The following is a 20,496-nucleotide window of genomic DNA, read 5'->3' as shown; positions in this document are numbered from 1 at the left end:
ATCCAATTATTTTAATTATAGTGTAAAAACTTTAAACAAATGGAGTGAGGAATTACCATTTAGGTTTAAATATTTATATATAATTTAATAAATTGAATAAATGGAGATGGGAAACTTAGAGCGTATAGAGTGTTAATGTGGATTTTCGTTGATGTGTCATGTGAAATAGGAGATGTGAATGATGATGTTGTTCAATGTCTATTTATAGATAATAAATTTTTAAAAATTATCTCCAATGCATTAGTTTTGAATTTTCTTCCATTATCTTTATTTTTTTTTTTTTCAACGTCTATAATTTAATATGCAACCAATTACTAAGGATTAATAAATGTTAACACTGTCTAAAAGACATTTTAGAAATAGAAGGTGTGTCTATCTATTTTTTTTTTACATATCAGCTTGACATCCTAAATAAATATTAGCATTAGAGAGCATTTTTCAACAAGTGTTTCCATTTTTCTGATATGACAATTTAATAAGACCAATCCATATTTGCATTAGAGTTGCTCTTAGAGGATTAACCTTGCAATGCAATTAATGGAGTTAGAGGTAATTAATTGATCATAACTTAACTAATGTTATTCTTTAATCATCATTTACTAAGTTAACAAACAACATTCAACTAACCCTAATAAAATTCTAATGGGTCAATTGAGGATACAAATAGAAAAAGGGAAAGAGGGAATGTGTCATGTTTACCTTCTAGAATGCAGCAGCCGGTGATTAGGAGTCACAGTTCAATGTATTTATTCATGATCAATAGTCAATTAACCATCATTAAATGTATGTTTAATGGCTAATAATATTTGCAATATTAATTAGATGATTTAATCTAGAGGAGAAATCCATTATTTTTGAAATATGCAAGTGCTGATCTCATTAGAATCTAATTTCTACTTATGAGAAAGTACAGTCACGAACTTCAATTAATTTTATATTCTCTTCGTTCCATTTTATTTGCATAGTTTGACAAAATACATATATTTAAAATTTAGTTAACAAAAGTTATTTTACCCTTAACTCATTAAAATATTAATATAAGTCTTTTGTTTAATGAAGAATCATAAAGATTATCATAGAAAAAATAATTGTTTACATATCTAAATTTAGAAACCTTGCAAACATTTTAAAACATAAAAAAAACAAAAGGATAAGCAAACAAAATGAGATGGAAAGAATATATCTAAAAAGGTAAAACCTCTCAAATGATTTTAAATGTAAGATCTATTTCATTAACAATCAATTTACAACTGTGATTAAGATGATTGAACTCAATATCTCTCGCTCTTTATATATGAAATCATATAATTAAATAATTATTAAAAATTTAAAATTTGAAATTATAAATATCTTGAGAATTTCATCGGAATATCATTTTTTGTCCGAGCACAAGAAAGATATTTAGAAAATTTCTTAAAAAGAGGGGAATAAGGTGGGTTGTTGTGTGTGGGTTAGGTTGAGAGCATGTAGATATTTTATATTCTGATATAAGTGAATGTGATGTCCGACTGGGCAACCAACATCACAACTATTATTATCTCATCAACCTTATCATTTAACAATAGCCAACAATCTGTTTCTGTACAATTGTTAGATAACAACATTAATGCATTGTCTTTTCAATCTCATCTCTTTCTCTTTATTAATTCACCTAATAAATAATATTCAACATCAATCATTTGTTTTTGTCCTTGATAATTATTTTTGATAATTACTTCTTTATTCCTAACAAGAACGCCACTTTATTTATTTATTTTGTTCTTGGTGGAATCATATGTTACATATGGTAGACTTTCTTATTTCTAAATCCATAATATAAATTTTAAAGCTTAATCCAATCTTATTTATCATGTTGAAATTCAAAAGAGATAATTAGACATTTATAAATTTATTAATTAAAAACAAAAGTTAATGCATAAATGATGAAATTAAAATCTAAAATCTAAAGTAAGCTATCGTTAGAAAATGCTTTATTTAAATATCACTCTCGGCTCGAGCATGCTAATAACACTACTCTTTTTTTTTTTTTTTTTTTTTTTGGCTTTGTTGTGAGTTTCATAACTCATATGGGCTCAAGACATATTTTGTTAGGTTTATTGCGACAGGCCTTTATATGGGCTCAATCTGGCCCAGTTTCTTGAACGTGGGCTGTGACGGTCATTTCCTTTTACTTAGCGCAAGCTTACTGAATAATTAATGAACAGCCCTAATCTTGAGTTAGATAATATTCTGGATATGGATCGTGGGTTATGTATGGATACATGCCACATATTGGACGACACATCGTTTTCCACTTCTCATTTCCCAGTCGATGTGCTTCACATGAGCTGATTCTGCTGTTCTTGTTGTTGTTAATGTGACAGAGAGGAACCTGCGTTCCATTTTTTGAATAAATCCCCAATGAAAACTCTAATCTTTCTAAATCCAATTAGCTGTAAAAACTCCCAATTATCTCCTTCAATTTTTCTCTTTCACTTTCCATCACTTTCACGGGAAAATGAAAGGTTCATTCGAATTTCCAACACAAAATCTCTCTGCATGCTCAAACCTACCAGATTCTCTTCCATCAAGGCATCAGCTATCTCTAATTCACCTAATTACAGTGGTTGGGACGATCTGCTACTTGGTGGTGATTTGCTTAGCTCGGGTAAGTCAAGTCAGCTTCGTGATTTTCTGGTTTCTAGAGGAATCGATGATAAAAAACACGTCTTTACGTTTTTATTGGGAATTATTTGCGCTTTTGCTATTTGTAGAGTTAGAATTTCGTCAATTATCGTGTTTCCTGCTTCTGTTTTGATTTTTGGTATCGGGTTTTCGCTTGGGTTTTTCCGTGGAGGAAGTTTTAATGAGGTCAGTGGCAGTGCGAGTAAGAAGAGGGCAAAAGAGGAAATCATTAGGGTTTATAGTGAGAGATTGAAGAGTTTAGTAGGTTTTTTTGATGGGTTTGATGTTAAAGTTAATGATTTGAAAAATGCTATACAAAGAGCTGTTCATACTGAAGAGATTGAATTGGTTGATTTAGAAAATTATATCAGTGTACTTGAATCAGTACAGGCATCGGCTTTGAATTCTAGAAATGAAGTTGAGGCCACCATTGATAGTGTAGGGAATTCAAGCAATGTGTTAATTGAGAATCCGAAATCATCTGGTAGAAAAAAGAAAGAGATAGGAGAAGCTGGGTTTGAAATGTTGCAATTTCTTGGGGGTTTGTTTGGAGAGAAAATGGTTGACTCAAAACCTAATAAAGGGAAAGATAAAGACAATGTTAAGCAAGGGGTTGTGCAGGGTTTAGCAAATGATCAAAGTCAAGGAAACAAGTCAACTCTGACAATGGAAGAAGGGATTCTTAATGCTGTTGATAATAATGAAGGTAATAGGCCTTCCATGTTTTCTCAAGATTTAACAAAAAAGTCTACTTTAGATAGAGACTGGGATGGTGAAAGAAGAATTAGAATGATTTCAGAAAATGCGAAAAACACGGGAGAAAGAACTAGGAGTGGAAAGAGATCCATTGATGCTGAAGAGTATTCTTACAAAAGTAGCAGATTGCAGTTTGTGGATAATCATAGTGTTTCTTGGAGGATGGACAAAAGCGATGAAACTGACATGTGGAAACCTCATGGCAATGTGCATGATACAGTGGATTTTAATTTCAGTTTCAAACACATGGAAACAGAAGCTTCCTTCTCACAGGAGCAGACGTTGAAGCAATCTAGTGGAGCTTACAAGTCTTCTCATAGCAGGAAGATGAATGAAGATGAACTTTACAGATCTCAATTCAGGAAAGAGGGGCTGAATGATGATTCTGGCTCTGATCATCAATCTGTATTTGAGAGTGAAGTTGATTCCTCTTCTTCTTCAATGATTTCAGATGATGTGGTGTTTGATAGGTATCTTACTGAAGCTAGCAACCTTTTGAAACAAGCTAAGGAATGTATAAGGGGAAAACGTGATGAAGAGCATGCAGAGGTCATTCTATACAAGTCGTCCAAGTTACTATCTAAAGCCCTAGCCATGAAGCCCATGAGTTTGTTGGCAGTTGGCCAATTGGGCAACACATATCTCCTTCATGGAGAACTAAAATTAAAGATTAGTCGTGAATTGAGAACTCTCCTCTCACGAAGGGACCCCTTATCACTTGAAAATCAGAGTAGAGTACTCAAAGGCTTAGATGAGCAAGTAAGAAAGAAAGATAAAATTGCATATGCTCTTGTTAATGTGTGTGAAGAATGTGAAGAACTTCTTATAGAGGCAGGCAGAAAGTATAGGCTGGCATTATCAATTGATGGGAATGATGTAAGAGCATTATATAATTGGGGCCTTGCTTTGTCTTTTCGTGCACAATTGATTGCGGATATTGGACCAGTAAGTATTCACAGCATTCTTTTAATAGTTAGATAAATGCTGCTCGATTCTTGTTAATGAGGCATTTGGGACAGCCTGGCTGTGTGTCTCAATAGAATTAACAAATTTTGCAGCTTACTTCTGAGCAATTTAATATCTGATCCTGAATCTCACTAGTTCTATTTGTGTATTTTTGGATTTCAGGAAGCTGCTTTTGATGCTGACAAGGTGTTCTTGGCTGCGATTGATAAGTTTGATGCTATGATGTCCAAAGGCAATGTTTATGCACCTGATGGTTAGTAAAAGATATTTTCCCTTGGCTAAAAGATCTTTTACGGACTATGGGTTAATAGAACAAGAAATTAAGTAGTCTCATTTCAATAGTTTAAAACAAAAATCATGCCAAAACACTCATAACCATTAAGTGTTTGAATGGCAGTAAAGCACTGCGAAAGGAATACTTTTACTAGAAAAGTTTATCACCATGATTAGCAGGATATGATGTATTCAAGAATTTCTAATAGAATACAACCCCACTGCCTTATGTGTTTATACTCTCTCAAAGTGTGTTTTGGATTGCAAGGATTCCTTTGATAAGAGGTTGTCTTATGCAATCCAATATGATTGTACAGGTAATGAATAGAACAAAAAAACTGAGTATTTAGTGTACTGAACTTTGCATTTGTGAGTTGCAGCTCTTTTTAGATGGGGCGTGGTGCTGCAGCAAAGATCTCGTTTAAGGCCGAGGAATAGTAAAGAGAAAGCGAAGTTACTAATGCAAGCAAAACGACTATATGAAGATGCACTTGATATGGACTCTAAAAATCTCCAAGTTAGAGAAGCTCTATTGTCATGTGTTGCTGAGCTGAATCGCAGGCTTCTTTAATACCATGAAGAAAAATTCACTTCATCACTCGAACCCCTTGCTCTTCTGTATCCCCTGCTTAGTCATCTTCACAGGTGCCTTTGATGCTATAAAGAAAGTTCTTTCATTGGTTTACATTTTTTCAGGTTTTCTCTGTTTCTTTTTTCGTGGCCACTTACATCTTTTACATACAGGATGATATTAGCTAAATGAGAATAAAAGAAACAAAGGTTGCTGCTTCTCACATCTGTTAGTCTTCATCAAATCTAAAGGAACCAGTGCGATTCAGCTATCTCCTCTCTTATAACTTTCAGGGAGCATTCAACTGAGACTAAAGATGATTACTTTGCGATTGTAGATTGTTGTTATTGGGACCTTTGATTAAAAAGGAGTGGTATCATGTATAACAACTTTGTAAAAATGGTTAAATAAGAGGATAAGTAAAATATGTGCAAGTGCTGGTTCAAACAAGTTTTGAAGGCAGATATCGAATTGACAAAAAACAATGGCAGAAAGAACCCTTAATAGTTAATACAGTACAAAAGAAGAAAGGCAGCCAAAATTCATAGCTAAAAAAGAGAACCCTTACGCTTTGTTCTGATTTAGAGCGAACTCTAGTTTCATAAACTTCTTTGATGGCTTCTAACCTAGCCATACTCATTAAAACTGAAAATGAAACATCTCTAAATACAACGATGATTTTCAAAATAATTTAGCCATTTGATTATGTTTATGATACTGAGTTTGTACCCCCTACATCATTGATTTTAAACGTTCCCGGAAAACATTCAACATTCCGGCAAAGGTGACAACTCCAACCAAAGTGCCATCTTCTTCAACAACCCAAGCACAGCTCACACGATGAGAAAGTGCTTGAATCATTACTGCTACCAAGGAGCTCCATGGAAAGCATACAATTGCATCTGTCCTCCTCACCACTCTTGTTGAGTGCCCTCCTAGTCTTCCGCTCCTTCCTAATTGTCCCAACCCAAACTCTTCGTCTGATGAAGATGAATATGATGAACAAGACGATGATGGCGAAATTACTGATGCTTCCTCCAATAAATCCACAGCTGCGCCTAAATTCATCTCTTCTAGTCTTTCCTTCACTAACCGTACCAAGTCCTCTGGTGGGCTGCAACAATCCACATAAGCCATTAAATCGCCAGCAGAGAGTGTGGCAACAGCAGCAGCAACTGATTCATCACAAGAGTTCAGTGTATATGGTGAGATCTCACCAATCAACTTGCCGTCTATGTCAACAATGGCAACAGAGGTTTGCTTGACAAGAGATTGAGAGATCAAGGGTAATGCAGAGGAGGCAGGCTCATCGTAGCAGATAGCCGAGCTGGATTTGGTGTCGATGATTTTGAGAAACTCAATTGTGTGGTTAGGAGTGGGGCAGAACAGGCCAATGCAGTTGAGAAGGTAGCGAACAATGTCTTCTTGCGTTAGCCAGCAGTATTCACGATTGTTGTGAAGCGTGGAGTTAGAGGACGGTTTATATGTCAGCTTTTTTCTTGTGTAGGGACTGTGAACTGGTATCACAATGTTTTGTGCACCTTCAAGGATTAGATCTATAGCCTCCAGCAAACTGAAAACCAAGAAAAAAAGGGAGAAAGCAATCAGTTAAGATCAAGAAACAGAATTGAATTGTAATTGTTGATGCCATTGATCTTCCATTGAAGAAAGTCACAACTGCTTTACTAATCTTCCAGTTTTCAAAATTAAAATAAATGTTCTTTTGATTTGATAAAAATTGCAGTTTCTATCTTTTTTTTTTTTAAAAAAAAAAAAAATTCAATTTTGGCTAAGCAACAAGCATTGGATTTGTATTTCAGAGCTATAAGAAGAGAAGAGAAAGCAATTCGTTGAGATAAAAAAACATTAGGACTTACAGAATTGAACAATATTCGACTGTTTTTAGCTTTCATTGATGAAAATTCAGAAATGCTGTAATATAATTAAAATCGCTCTTAAAAAAAATTATAAATGCTTCTTTTTCTCTGCATTTAATCAGTTATTTAATTAATTAAAACCCATTTCAGAGCCACAACACGACTAAAAACGTTGGACTAACAGCTCAAATTCATCTGGAGCCTCAAATAATGTAACTTCCATCTAAATCAATTCTAGAAATTGAATAATCCAAGGTCAGAGGATGCTAATTATAAAATTAAAACCAAAATTGCTTTTATTATTATACAAAACCTTAATTAAACTAAAACTATTAGACAATTACTATCAAAAAATTAAATTCGTTAAGCAAAATGATATTTTGGAATTTTATTTTAAACATAACTCCATGAAAAATTTAACCAAACATTACAGATTCTAATCACAGAACTCAGGCCTCAAAAAAATAATATTATATTAATTACTTAATTGACAAACCTTGCGTGTGGATCCAAGTGCCTAACAAGACCAGGAACCTTGGGAAGAAGAACAGAGACTGGCTCCTGAAGAGCGCTGCTTGGATTTTTCAAATTGTCCTCCTTACACAAGAAGCAAATGACGTCCACCATGCAAACCTTACCCATGCACCGGCATCCATTCACGTCAATTTTAGATCTTGAAGCGTGACGGCGATGATCACAGCTCCATACACTCAAATACGGGTCCTCAGATCTCTTCAGTGCCGATAAGGCGTCACCGACGGTTGCAGAAATGGAGAGAGACCTAAGCGCAGGCTTTCCAAGGCATAGGTCAGATACCTCACGAGCCAATAGACTCACTGCCATGCACAGATATATCGCAAGAGTTAAGAGAACAGAAATGGAGGAAGCGATGAAGTTTGACAGAGCAATCGATTTTTGCGATGATTTATAGGCGATGTTTTACCGGTGTACCCGGTCACTATACGGAATTACTTTTTGATTTTATTATTTGGTGCCGTGCCAGCGGGGACCACTTGGGAAATCTTTTTAGGAAAAAAAAAAAGAATTCTATTTTACAGATTTAGAAGGAAATTCTATTAATAGAAGAATAAACAGTACATTTCCATGTATTATTTTCTAATATTTTCATATATGGTTGGTCGTTGGGCTTTATTTAATTAATTACTACTATTTTAGCATAAAGAAATTAGATTCTATTAATTTATCCTTTTTTGTTTAACAATAATTAAGACTTTTATTAACTATTTGCTTAAAATCTCATTAAACACACAGGTAAGATCCAAATCAACTATTAACTGCCTAAATTAAATGAACTAAATTTGCTCAAAAGTGTTGATTTAAAAGATAATTTAAATGTCATTAAAAGATAATTTACTTACACTAACGAGAATTAAGTAATGCCAATTCTCATTCTGAAATTTAAAAAGGAAGCCAGGGTCAACAAGGTCACATTTCTTTGATTAAAACATTATAATTAATTGAATTTTAAAAAAAACATTATAATTAATAAATAAAGATTAACACCGGGAGTTTAATTTTAAAACTTATCATTTAATAAATATAAATAAATGGAGTCCAAACATATTTAAACTTGTAACTGACATTTTCATAATATCTGAAACGCATCTTTCTCAAATTCATTTTATGAATTTTTACATATTGAATTTTATTTTTAGAAATAAAACTAATTTTGTTTTGATACCGTCTCTTCCTATAAATATTTTTGGCAACTCAAAATTTTTATTTGTTGTGTTTTGTTGCTTAGGATGGTTCTAGAAAATTCACGTTAAAACCTTGAAGTCTTTTTCCTAAAATTTGATTGACGATCGCAAATCACCAATATTTCTTTCACTCTGTTTGGCGGATGAACGGTGGATATTCTTCAATCAATGATTGATAAATTAAGACAAGTTTAAATATTCTTCAATCAATGATTGATATATGCGAATCATGTCCACAACTTCCAGTGGGGGCATTCCCATGCGGGTTGCTGCTTCTCTTCTCCATTTAAACGATTGTTGTACGGAAGTTTTTTTCCTGTTTTTTCAAAGGTTGGTATGCTGTTCGTGCTCTGATGTCTAATTATTAATATGTGTGGTTCATGTTAATTTAGATGTTTTGGCAAAATCTATATAATTAAGACAAGTAATAGTGAATTAATGAACAAGATTCCTATACAATTTTATAATTAAATAGATGTTTTGTTTTTAGGTTTATGCGATAAGAGAAAAAATTTAAAAGAAATAATTAATTTAAACAATGTCAAAAAAATGTCACTTTATTAATTAATATCAATGATCTAATCACACAGAGACAGTCGGAGGAAGAGAATGTAACACTTCATCGTCGTCAACGAATAAAATTATAGAAATAGATTTTAAGGTCTTTTGATGTTATTGATAATATTAATTTAGAAGTTTTATGGTATAATATAATCCTATTTTCAAAATTTCAGTTTAGAATTTGAGATGAATTCCTACAGTTGACAAAGAATTTAAACGTGTTGATGTCATGATCTTCATCTATCCTTAATTAAAATTTGATGAGCAAGTTTTTTCTTCTTTAGACAAGTTATGTCAGCATAAAAATGATAAAACAAACTTGGAGACAGGTGGCGAGCTCTCATTGGAATCTTAAAATTTTCCCTCTATTATTAATTTATATCATTATTATATGATTAGGATGCATTTAAAATTAATTAGGTAATTGTACAATTTATTAAAATACAAGTTAGGTATTACTATTATTCTTAATTGGTACTACCTCTATTTCATAATACTTATAAATTTCACGTCTCTTAAGAAATCATTAAGTTACAATAAACTATTGAGTAAATTAATTATATTACATTTAATTTAATGCTAATTCTCTAAGAAAACCATTAAATAGAAATAAAAATTATTGGTTATATATAAAAGGTAAATATGAAAAAAAATATATTTATTACTCTTTAAAACTATAAATGCGACAAGTATTTTGAAATAAATTATTTTTTCAAATGTAATAAATATTTACTTGTAAAATAAAACACTTAAAGAACCCAAAGGGATGAGAGAAAAAAAAAAAGGTTTAATAAGATTTAAGAACAAATAGAATACAATTAATTTAGGTGTTTAGAGGGTCGAGATAATTAGATTATTACAATTTGTAGATTGGTTCAACTGTGGCAGTTAGCAGCCTTTTGTTTAAAACTCGTAATTTGACACAGTAATTGTCAATAGTCAAACTATCAAACACAAGTTGCCAACTGCCAAATTCCATAATGTAGAAAGTCCAAGCAAGCTTACATCAATTTCTTAGGTGAAAGACCAATTAAAATAGTACCCCTTTTCTGAATATCCATTGCCTCACACCTATATACCCTTTAATATCATCACATATAACTAAACTCTCAATCATCTACATTTGGCATTCCATGAGCCGTGTTGCGTTTTATTACTTCCATAAATAATTTAAATAAATATATATAATTTTACATAATTCATTTATATTTCATGTCGTATTAAAATTTGTATATTTTTATACGATTAATTAATATGATGCTCGTGTCGTGCGTGTGTGTATAAGTAGATATTTTTAAAACGTTTCTGAACACTATTCACTTTTTTTGCACGATAATACTTTTACGTTTGAAGTTCTGTTTTCAATATGTTTTTAGTCCTCTATGTATATACCATCAATCAAGCTGCAAACGACAATTATCTTCGATAAGCGACAAATTTTGATCAGTTAAATCAGCTTTTAAGCAATTAATAATGGATGCAATGTAATTACGTAATAGGTACGAACTATCCGTTTCGTTTCATACTTTCATCTCGCACAGGGAATGGAAATATGACGACGTATATATTAATTCTTTGGTGATTTGACCTAAATTTTGTGTAATTGACAAAGAAACAGATTTTTATATAGATACTGTGTATCTTTCAGATTTTTATATAGATACTGTGTATCTTAATTTACTGTACAAATTTGACTATGAATAGAACACAAAGCTCTTCATCAATTTTTAAAAAATATAATTCATTTATAATAATATTAAGAATTACGAATAAATTTATATACCAAATATAGAATTTTATTATTAATAGCTAATAAAGTTGACTGATTTTATAGCCAAATAAAGACCTAATCCTTTTTTCTTTTATTTATTTATCACCTTTCAGGAACAGAAAAGTTGATTTCCTCCCCGCTTGGAGCACAGTTAGCTTAACAGAACTTTTAAAATGAATGATGAATTCATAAAATACCAAGAGGAAGAAGAAAGCAGAAAATGACAGCAACCCAACTTCTAAAATCTAATTTTTAATCCAATCCAAACGATTTTAAAAGTGAAACAAATCCCAACCAGATTATCTTTTCTTATTGTGGATTTTCACTATCCTAAATAACAAAGCAATTAAGTGTAGCTAATTGCAAATTAATTACATAGATAGCTATGATTGGAGTCTTAATTACCTCATTGCGCAAGTGATATTAAAACTAGCCAATAGAATATATACAATTTTATTTTTTAGATAAAAACAAAAAATATGGGGAGGTAAAGAGGGCATGAGACTTAGTCAAGTTCGCCGTTGGTTGCTTTATTTTTATAGCATCCACTGATTCGAAACTTGTGCTATTCAGGTTAAGACGTAAGCTAGTGATACTTTCAGCTAATGAACTCTCGTGCCACATGATCGCTGGAAAGAGAATGTCTAAACAAAATTATTGTCAATTAAAGTGGCTTGTTCTAACAATGAAGGATATCTAACAAATTATCTAAAATGTTGTTAATAGCATTTGGTTACGACGATTTTATTCTATTGATTTAGATAATTATTTTGTGTATGATTTTTATTACCTGAAAGTTTTAATTTAGTATTTAATAAAAGTTGAGACTTTTCATATACATATTTTACAAGATATAATAAGACTAATCAGATCATTCCGTTAAATATTTATGTGTAGATTTAACTAATGACAAAAATAATAATTTCATAAGGCCCATGGAGATGTTAGACTATTTTCAAAAACGGGTAGGGAACAAAAAAAAAAAAAAAAAAAAAAAAAAGAAAAGAAAAGAAAAGGTAGAGATATACACGAATCTAGTATCTCCTCAAAACTATAAACAAGATAGTGGCTGTTTTTCGAAAATGACCTCGTTGGCTAGGGCAACAGGCTACTGCCTCCAAAGCACAAAATTAGAAGGGTCCATATGACCCTTAACATGAACAGTAAGGGCCATTCTCCATCCAATTCCTCGTCAGCAGTGACGTGTTCTGCGCTGAATTCTGTGGGCCTACCTTGTTTCTCCCACGTGCCAGATAAAAATATGTACAATAAAACAACAGAATAATGGGCGTTACTCCAAAGCACTCTATCTATCTGTGCATGTGCAAACTGGCGGTGAAAGGACACGCGTCCGCTTATCGTCCACTGCGTGTGTATGCCGCGTTTGCTGGCATTAGATAAGAGGGTATGATATAAGGACAAAAGGAGCGCAGGAAATCGTTTTGATTAGGAAGGAGACAAACGACTCGCTATTGTTTTGTTTGGTCTTGTCCGCGCGTGTGGACTTTTGGGTACGGTACGTACGAGGCGTGGGTCTGGCTGGCTTGGTCGCTAGACAAATTTGACTCAAATTCCTCAAGGAATGATATATATCAATCTATGTCACGCCATCATCAAATTCTAACGTGCTTAAATCAATTTAAAGAACAAAAGGGAGAAGTTACAATATTACATTGAAACAAGGAAAAACATATCAAATCTGAAATAAAGATATATTGTACCTGTTTGCACAGTCCTCTTACTCTGTTTGCACTGTAATTGTACCTGACACAAATCATACTTAAAATGTTTATTGTAAAATTTATTATATTTATATTTATATTTATATTTATCTCTACCTATATATCAATATTAAAGCGAGAATGAAAGGAAAGTTTTCAAACGTACCGCAAGCCACCGCTTTGAAGCGCTAACAACTTCTCAACGCTAAAGAATTTCTAATATAAAAAGTATATAAGAAAAGAAGGTGAAAAAAAAAATATGGGCTGTCCTCTTATAATCTCCATCAAGTCCAAAGCATTCTCAAAGCTGAATACAATCTCAATCGCCTTCTGAAGCCCACAGGAGGCTACGGCCATTTAAGATGCGGTCTTTAATTAAGTTTGGGCCTAAGGATTACATTTGTTTCCCAATTTAAAACTACTCTCCATATCCAAACCGAAAGCCCAGCACAAAAGCAACGGCTCAACAAGAGTCCAGTAATATTATATTATTATTATTATTATTATTAAAAAAGAAATAAAAATAATTCAATGGGTGAAACATACAAGAAAAAGTTTCAAATTAGACAATTAAGAAAAAAATATTTATTTTTAAATGAAAAAGGCATAATATCTTTTAAATCTATGTATTAGTATACGTTTTCGACCAAATGGGAGTATAATGTAAAATTATATGAATTTTTTACAAAATTCATGGATTCTACAATTTCATTAATCCAAACCAACTCTCAATATTATTTCCGGCTTCAACTTCTAACCAAAATGGTAATTACACGTATCCACGAGCATTTGCTGACTCAGATCACAGTCACTTTTGGTTCAACCACTTTACCACTTTTAGTTGTCCGTATTGGATAAGATCCTTAGCCCCTGTATTCCCTACCTAAGTCAAATGGTGAGGAACGATCTTGGAAATAGTTTATTATTATTATCCTGTCATAAACTAAAAAAATTCCCAACAATAATTATCACAACATGGTGCACCGTCAGATTTGGGGACCACTCTTCAATCTTTACACCTAATTCAAAAAATAAAATAGTTTAATACAAGCCGGTCCAGTGTGTAGCAAATCTTTCTATGACCCGGATCCATATCAAAGTCAAGCTTTATATGCGCAAATTTTCGTCATTATAAGATCCGAATCCATCCAACCCGACCCATAACGTGCGTAACATTTTACGAAGTACAGTCACATGCTATTACAAATTTAAAAGAGTCATCAATTCTTTATGGATAAAGATTGTCCTTTTATTATAAAATAAAATTGATTCCATGCGTATTAGTCCATATTAATTTTTATGCATATGAGCTCAAAATAATTATGAACCGTTAGATCTGAAGAAAGTATCGAGCCAAATACAAATACAATTACATAGACGTAAAAACAACCTTATATGATAAAATCCACAATCTTGACGAACTAGAGTAGTAAAATCCAACTCAACAAACTGCCAGCGACACGTCTTCTAAATCTAGGCCTCGGATTTCGAGTTTGGATAATGTTGCCACGCTATGCAATATTATAATTTTCTCTCTCTTCCTAACACTATAAATACAAGGCATAAATCCATTTCTTGAAGCATCAGTAACTGTTTCAGCATATTACAGTTTGGGTACTCTGTTTTGGTTTTAAGATCTGTTTCAGGATTTTGTTGTAAGAAAAGAAGAAAAAATGTTGGCAATATTCAACAAACAGTTAGTGAATCCACCACAGGAGCTGCATAGCCCAGCTTCTTTAGCATCATCAAGAAAGCCAAAGTTTCCTCAGCAAATTCTTCAAGATTTTGTTTCTTCTGATCCTTCTAATGCGTTCTGTATTAGCTTTGGTGGTGCTGCTTCTCTCGCCTATATTCCACCTAAAAATCATCACTTTGTTAACCAGAGGTAAGTGATTAGGTGTCTCTTAGGGTTTCAACTTATTTGATTTTGAAGCTATTTGGGTATTTGGATTAGGAGTTAATATAATGATTTGATTGCAGGTTATTCTGTGGATTGAATGACATGTACTGCATTTTCTTGGGGAGCTTAAACAACTTGTGTAGCCTTATTAGACAGTATGGGCTATCAAAAGGAACCAATGAGGCTATGTTTGTAATTGAAGCATATAGGACCTTACGTGACCGTGGGCCATACCCGGCCCATCAAGTCCTCAAGGATTTGGAGGGCACTTTCGGATTTGTGGTTTATGACACTAAAGCTGGACATGTCTTTGCTGCTCTGGTAAGTCTTCCTCTTTGAAATGGGTATCATTTCTTTTTTCTTTTTTCTAATAGAAAAATGAAAACCAATATTGAAATGTCTTGTTTGGTTCAGGGTGCAGAAGAAGGGGTGGAAATGTACTGGGGAATTGCAGGTGATGGTTCTGTTGTAATATCTGACAACTTGGAGGGCATAAAAGGAAGCTGTGCAAAGTCATTTGCACCATTTCCAAAAGGGTGCATGTTCCATAGTGAACAAGGGTTGATGAGTTTTGAGCATCCAAAGAGCAAAATGAAGGCAATGCCAAGAATTGATAGTGAAGGAGTAATGTGCGGAGCTAATTTCAAGGTTGATAGTCAGTCAAGGATAAGCACCATGCCTCGTGTTGGCAGTGAAGCCAATTGGGCTCTCAGTGGTTCTCAAGTCTAAATGCTTTGCGCTTAACTAATCAAATCGGGATAAACAGCCTGACCTAGAATTAATTATACTGTCTTCGTTTTACTTTGTCTCTCTTTCTGAATCTTGTTTATATTTTCTGATGCTTTTCAAAATTCGACTTTATCTTTTCTTTGTAATCATGCTTTGGTAATTCAAGTTTATCATTTGAGCATCTCTTCTCCCTCTCTCCCTCTCTCCTGTTAATATTTCTTTATAGACACAGATACGATATTCTTTCTTTAAAGCATTATGTAAAATCTAAAATCATTCACTTTGATTTGCTTGGATTAAAATATATATATATATATATATATATATATATAAAATTTAAGAGAGACCATTTAAACAAGCTAGTTCAGTACTTTTCCCAACTTCAGCAAAAAAAAAAAAAAGCATATTCCAATATCCAAGTATGCACTTCGATTTATCAACACCTTTGGCTCCATGGATGAAACCAGTTCAGAGGCAACAAATAGATCAATCTACGTCCACAAAAATCTGCAAGAATCGGAATTAAATGAGAACCTGCAGGATTTAAATCCTAGAACGTCCAATTTTACATAGAAGACCAGTAAAAATCAACATATGGCATTCAAAAAATGCTAGTGATATCCAAAACAAGTAAACTACTCTAGAAACCAACCTCTAAATCAGGCAACGGGTCATAAGTTTTCTTCTCTTTTTTGTCGAACACTGTAATGCCTGTTATTTTCTGGACTCCAAGTTTAATAGCAATCAGGTTCTGCAGAAATGAAAGCGGCATAAAGAAATCACACTTGATCTCTACCATCAACAAACCTCAATGATGATAAGGGTCAAATATTAGAATAAAGAAAAACATTGCATCAGTTACCATATTGCTGGCAATAATTAATTTCACAAATAATTTTCTAAACCTTTCCTACTAATTTTTAGGCCAAAACCTATACATTCAAAATCTTACACAAGTTTTCCATTCTCAGCAATCAGCATCATAAAGTGATGGAATTTTTTAGTTGCAAATAAATTATATTCAACCATAATACAAAAAATGAATTGATTTGGAAGGTAAGGGTCGGATTTCTTCATACCAGGTGGAAATCAGTGGTTCCCAATGCCCCCAATTCTTGTAACTCCTGTGCACAGATGTCATATCCGCATATCAGCAATACAAAAAGTTAAGACCCTTCTGTATAGTTAGAAAATAATTATTCCAATGTGTAAGTTTCTTCATAACAGTCCCTGTTCCCAACATGCTTTAATCAAATTAGACCATGTACTCATCCTAATCATTCTTGAAGAGTCAAACATTTTAACAGGAATATTGTAAGTTAACGCTTTTCCTAGCCCTAAAGTTAAATCTAAATGTCACAACAAATTTGAGGACACAAACCCAGTTTGAAATAAAACTGGGGTTCACTATAAGCATGCAGTTCATATGTGTGATAGCTATTGCAAAATATTAAGTAGATTTTTAAATTCAGCAATCAGGCATCAGCATTGTTTATAGCAACAAAATGCCTTCAACTAGAATCTGTGTAATTATTTAGCAAAGGAGATGCTTGAAACCAATTTAAAAGTATTACCAAAGACTGAAGGCCATTGATCATAACAGCCTTCTCATCTAGTGAATCATTTTGTGATAACCAAACCTCGAAGGGGCCCAATTCTCTCTCTGTATGGTTTTTGAGTTTCAAGTGCACCTGCATAAAACTGAGGGATTCAGTTCCCAATGGACAATGGAAATATGTTTTCATTCTCATCTTTCAACAGTCCAAATCTTTGTCAATTTGAACTAAAAAGTCAATCATCTAAACCTTGCATTTGGAATGTTTTATTCAAATGCAAGAGAATGTATAAATTGAAATGCAATTACCGAAAAGGGTTTATCCAAGTTGATGACAGATGGAACCTCCACAACACTCAACTCGACCTCTTTCTGTGTTATGGGCTGTAGAAGGAAGTTATAGAGACTAAGTACAACAATATCCAATTTGTTTTGATGTTTGATGCTTGCACAGGCAGGCAGGACAATAGAACATGATAATATGAGCAAGCTACCAAAAATATTCAGTAAATTGCAATATTGCATGTCCTATTTGGCTCCTATACAATGAACTGAAAAGGGGAAGCCATAACTTTGTTCTAACTGTAATTACGCGTGTAAGTCATCAATTAAGCAACAAAAAGAACATATTGGAATTATACAATAAATGGATATGTTAAAAAGTATTGTAAGTGTGTGTAGGATATGTCAACACAGAGATGATGCTTCCTCGTTTTTATAAATACAGAGACAAACTTACATTGCCAAGAATTTGTTGTGTCTGCAGTCGACCAGGTTCACCTAAATTTGTACGCCATGTTATTTGAAGCTTGCCAAGAACATTACTCTGAGCAGAACCATTTGATGAAAATCTTAATTGATAAAGATAGTTGCGGATCCCTCCACCAGATCTAATGAGGATAGGAGTCTTGAATGTCTCCCTGTCAACATATGATGATGAGCAAAATACAAATGACGTAAGATCAATTGCAATAATAATTACAGAAGATATATGACCAAATGAAATTAGTCAAAATGAAGTATAATAAGAAGAACATGCTAAATTGATAGTACCTATCCCAAAAATTATGACCATACAAACCTGGTATGAGAATCTTTCTCAGATTGGTTGTCATCAGCTTTCAGTATTTGTGCATTCCAATACTGAGCTGGCTCAAACTCAACTTGGTCCATATAAAGGCTTGTTTTTGTATGATTTTCAATACATGCCTCTAAATATGTAGTTTCCTGAGATGGAAGATGCAGCAGTTACAGCATGGATTAATAAAATAGAATGAGTGCCAAAGTGGTTTAGGAAAACTTGATAACTTATGATACAGAATTGAAATGGATGTCAATATACTTATACAAATTCTACTAAGGAATCATTGAATCATGACAATGCTAAACAGTTAAAAGCAGTAAGGGACAATGAGCTCAAGTGATGCTGCTTGGGAACGCTACATAACTTAAAACAACATTGTTAATTCATCTTAGGTCAAGAGTAGCATAAAAGTCCAGTGAAATATTCAATGAAGCTAAACCTAGCTGCACTTGTCAAAGATTAACATTTACAAAACCAAACATTGCACTGATGGACTTCCCCCCTCCTATTATCTATATCTACAGATTTTATACCCAAAATAAAAATATGCATTCTAGCCAGCTATATGATGCATACATTATTCTTAATCATTGCCTCACTGCTTAGCCAGCACTTGGGCTTCTTCTTCTTCGTCTTATTTTTTTCCTTTATTTATGAGGAAAAAGAGGGAATTTAAGAGAACAGAAAAAAGGATCAATTTCAACTTCGAAAACAGGCAAGATTACCAAGATCTAAACAATGAAAACATATCAAAATAGGGAAATCTAATTGTAATGGCTAACTTCGTTGTTAATAACATTTACATACAATCTTCATTAGTGAAATCTAAAAATATCAGCATTTTTCTATGAAAAGGATCAAAAACTTACAATACAAAATGTAGTCAAGCTGAACATACCTTGACAACACGGACCTGCACAATAATAAAAAAAAAAAGGTAATTAGACTGGGAGTTTATTTTAAATCAAACTGATGGAGAATGAAAAATGCTACACCAGGAAATAATGGTACTTTTGGTGTTAATTATATGTAGTCATTTTGATCAAGATGATTCCATTTGCAGAATAAATTTTATCAACAGTAAGCAAATTATACATGCCAAGCACTGTGAGTAACGTACTGTACCTTTGTTCTAACTGAAAGTGGATTAGCGACAATAAACTTGAAAAACTGCGGAAGATATTTCCTCTCACCATCACCATCATTGTAAAGAGCAGTGCAGACCAACCTAAAGATTGTAATGCCACATAACACCCAAATTAGAAAGAACTTTGCAATTAATAACATCTGAATCCACTTACATTCACCACGAAATAGATTCAACATACGTATGAGCTCCAAGTTCCTTCACATCGTGTTCCACAATGAAATCGTAACGTCCTCCAGCACGTATTGTCTCTACAGGCGTTTTTGAAGTATCTAGTAGCAGGATCCTCTGCCTCTCTGTTTGGATTTCTGCCTACATTTAAAGACAAACTTAATTATCAACTGAGTTGATAAAAGATAGAACATACTAAAAACTGAACTCACCTTGATTATAACATCCCTAACTTCAAAATTAGAACTATTATTGATGCTAATATAGCTGCAAAATGTCTCCCCCAAATATATAGCCCTGAAAAAAAGAATTAAATTAGCCATCCAAAAAAAAAAAAAAAAAAAAAAAAGTAAATTAAGAATGAGAACATTATATGATACTATACCCAAAGGCTTGAGGGAGAACGAGGAGACCAGTGAGACCAAATGAATCGGAAGGGTGTTGGAGGAGGAATCTGGTGCGATAGGTGAGATCGGATGTGTCGGTGAGGTTGGAAACCTGGCCGTCAATAAGAGGAGGAAGCCGTGAGGCTGCAATGGGATCGTCGAAGATATCCTCGCCGACAATGAGATCGGCCGGGTCCACACGGAGTGGAGCGTCAACGTGAAATGAAGGCTTGCATAGCCTCATAACACGGAAGGCTAGCGAGTGCGTCCCCTGCGTTGTGCTCATGATTCTTCTCTCCCTCGTTCACAGTGGGATTTTGAAACTGAATGGTTGATTAAACAATTGTATGAGAAATTTGGAGGAGAGGAGGAATGGTGACCGGAGATGCAGAAGCTGGAAAGTAAGTCGAAGAAGGTGTTAAGAACATACTCCTAGTCTCTAACGGTCCCACTACTCTCCCCAAATCAGTAAGTTAAACGACGATGTAGTTAATTGTCGTTTTTGAGGAAAATATAGTGATAACAGGCCCAAACAAATTCTTATTTGAAAAAATAAGTCGTTTCGCGTTGCTCCAACCCGGAGCCTGGACACCCCAGTCGTTTAAACATTGAATTTGAAACGACAAGCTTCTAACAATGGATT

General features: G+C 33.4%; 4 protein-coding genes across 5 annotated transcripts; 2 read left to right on the top strand and 2 right to left on the bottom strand.

Annotated features, from left to right (window-relative positions):
* Window positions 1-2,240: 2,240 nt before the first annotated feature.
* LOC149492315 (uncharacterized) lies at window positions 2,241-5,680 on the top strand. Its single transcript, XM_089716576.1, has 4 exons — window positions 2,241-4,365; window positions 4,549-4,639; window positions 5,040-5,304; window positions 5,404-5,680. Exons 1-3 carry the CDS (start codon window positions 2,401-2,403, stop codon window positions 5,228-5,230), a joined length of 2,247 nt encoding a protein of 748 aa, XP_089572702.1. The 5' UTR covers window positions 2,241-2,400; the 3' UTR covers window positions 5,231-5,304; window positions 5,404-5,680.
* Window positions 5,681-5,771: 91 nt separating this feature from the next.
* Window positions 5,772-8,013, bottom strand: LOC149492314 (CBS domain-containing protein CBSX5-like). The gene is made up of 2 exons (XM_089716577.1): window positions 7,604-8,013; window positions 5,772-6,803 (listed from the first exon to the last, which is right to left on the bottom strand). Exons 1-2 carry the CDS (start codon window positions 7,948-7,950, stop codon window positions 5,963-5,965), a joined length of 1,188 nt encoding a protein of 395 aa, XP_089572703.1. The 5' UTR covers window positions 7,951-8,013; the 3' UTR covers window positions 5,772-5,962.
* A 6,437-nt stretch (window positions 8,014-14,450) lies between these two features.
* LOC105649520 (stem-specific protein TSJT1) lies at window positions 14,451-15,691 on the top strand. The gene is made up of 3 exons (XM_012236186.4): window positions 14,451-14,766; window positions 14,862-15,102; window positions 15,196-15,691. Exons 1-3 carry the CDS (start codon window positions 14,555-14,557, stop codon window positions 15,508-15,510), a joined length of 768 nt encoding a protein of 255 aa, XP_012091576.1. The 5' UTR covers window positions 14,451-14,554; the 3' UTR covers window positions 15,511-15,691.
* Window positions 15,692-15,766: 75 nt separating this feature from the next.
* LOC105649518 (trafficking protein particle complex subunit-like protein) lies at window positions 15,767-20,287 on the bottom strand. 2 transcript variants are annotated; one of them, XM_012236185.4, is made up of 12 exons: window positions 19,853-20,281; window positions 19,680-19,764; window positions 19,478-19,608; window positions 19,275-19,377; window positions 19,048-19,062; window positions 18,147-18,292; window positions 17,805-17,985; window positions 17,375-17,449; window positions 17,085-17,201; window positions 16,590-16,634; window positions 16,163-16,261; window positions 15,767-16,017 (listed from the first exon to the last, which is right to left on the bottom strand). In XM_012236185.4, exons 1-12 carry the CDS (start codon window positions 20,137-20,139, stop codon window positions 15,997-15,999), a joined length of 1,305 nt encoding a protein of 434 aa, XP_012091575.1. In that variant the 5' UTR covers window positions 20,140-20,281; the 3' UTR covers window positions 15,767-15,996. The 2 variants fall into 2 exon arrangements, with proteins under 2 accessions (XP_012091575.1, XP_089572865.1); XM_089716739.1 differs by lacking the exon at window positions 17,375-17,449 and having other exon boundaries at window positions 19,853-20,287.
* Window positions 20,288-20,496: the final 209 nt, after the last annotated feature.

This window comes from Jatropha curcas, chromosome 11 (genome assembly GCF_041381405.1).
Source record: "Jatropha curcas cultivar XTBG-Jc1 chromosome 11, XTBG_Jcur_1.0, whole genome shotgun sequence".
Lineage (NCBI taxonomy): Eukaryota > Viridiplantae > Streptophyta > Magnoliopsida > Malpighiales > Euphorbiaceae > Jatropha > Jatropha curcas.
The sequence above is the reverse complement of the archived record's forward strand: the minus strand, read 5'-3'. Positions and strand labels throughout refer to the sequence as shown.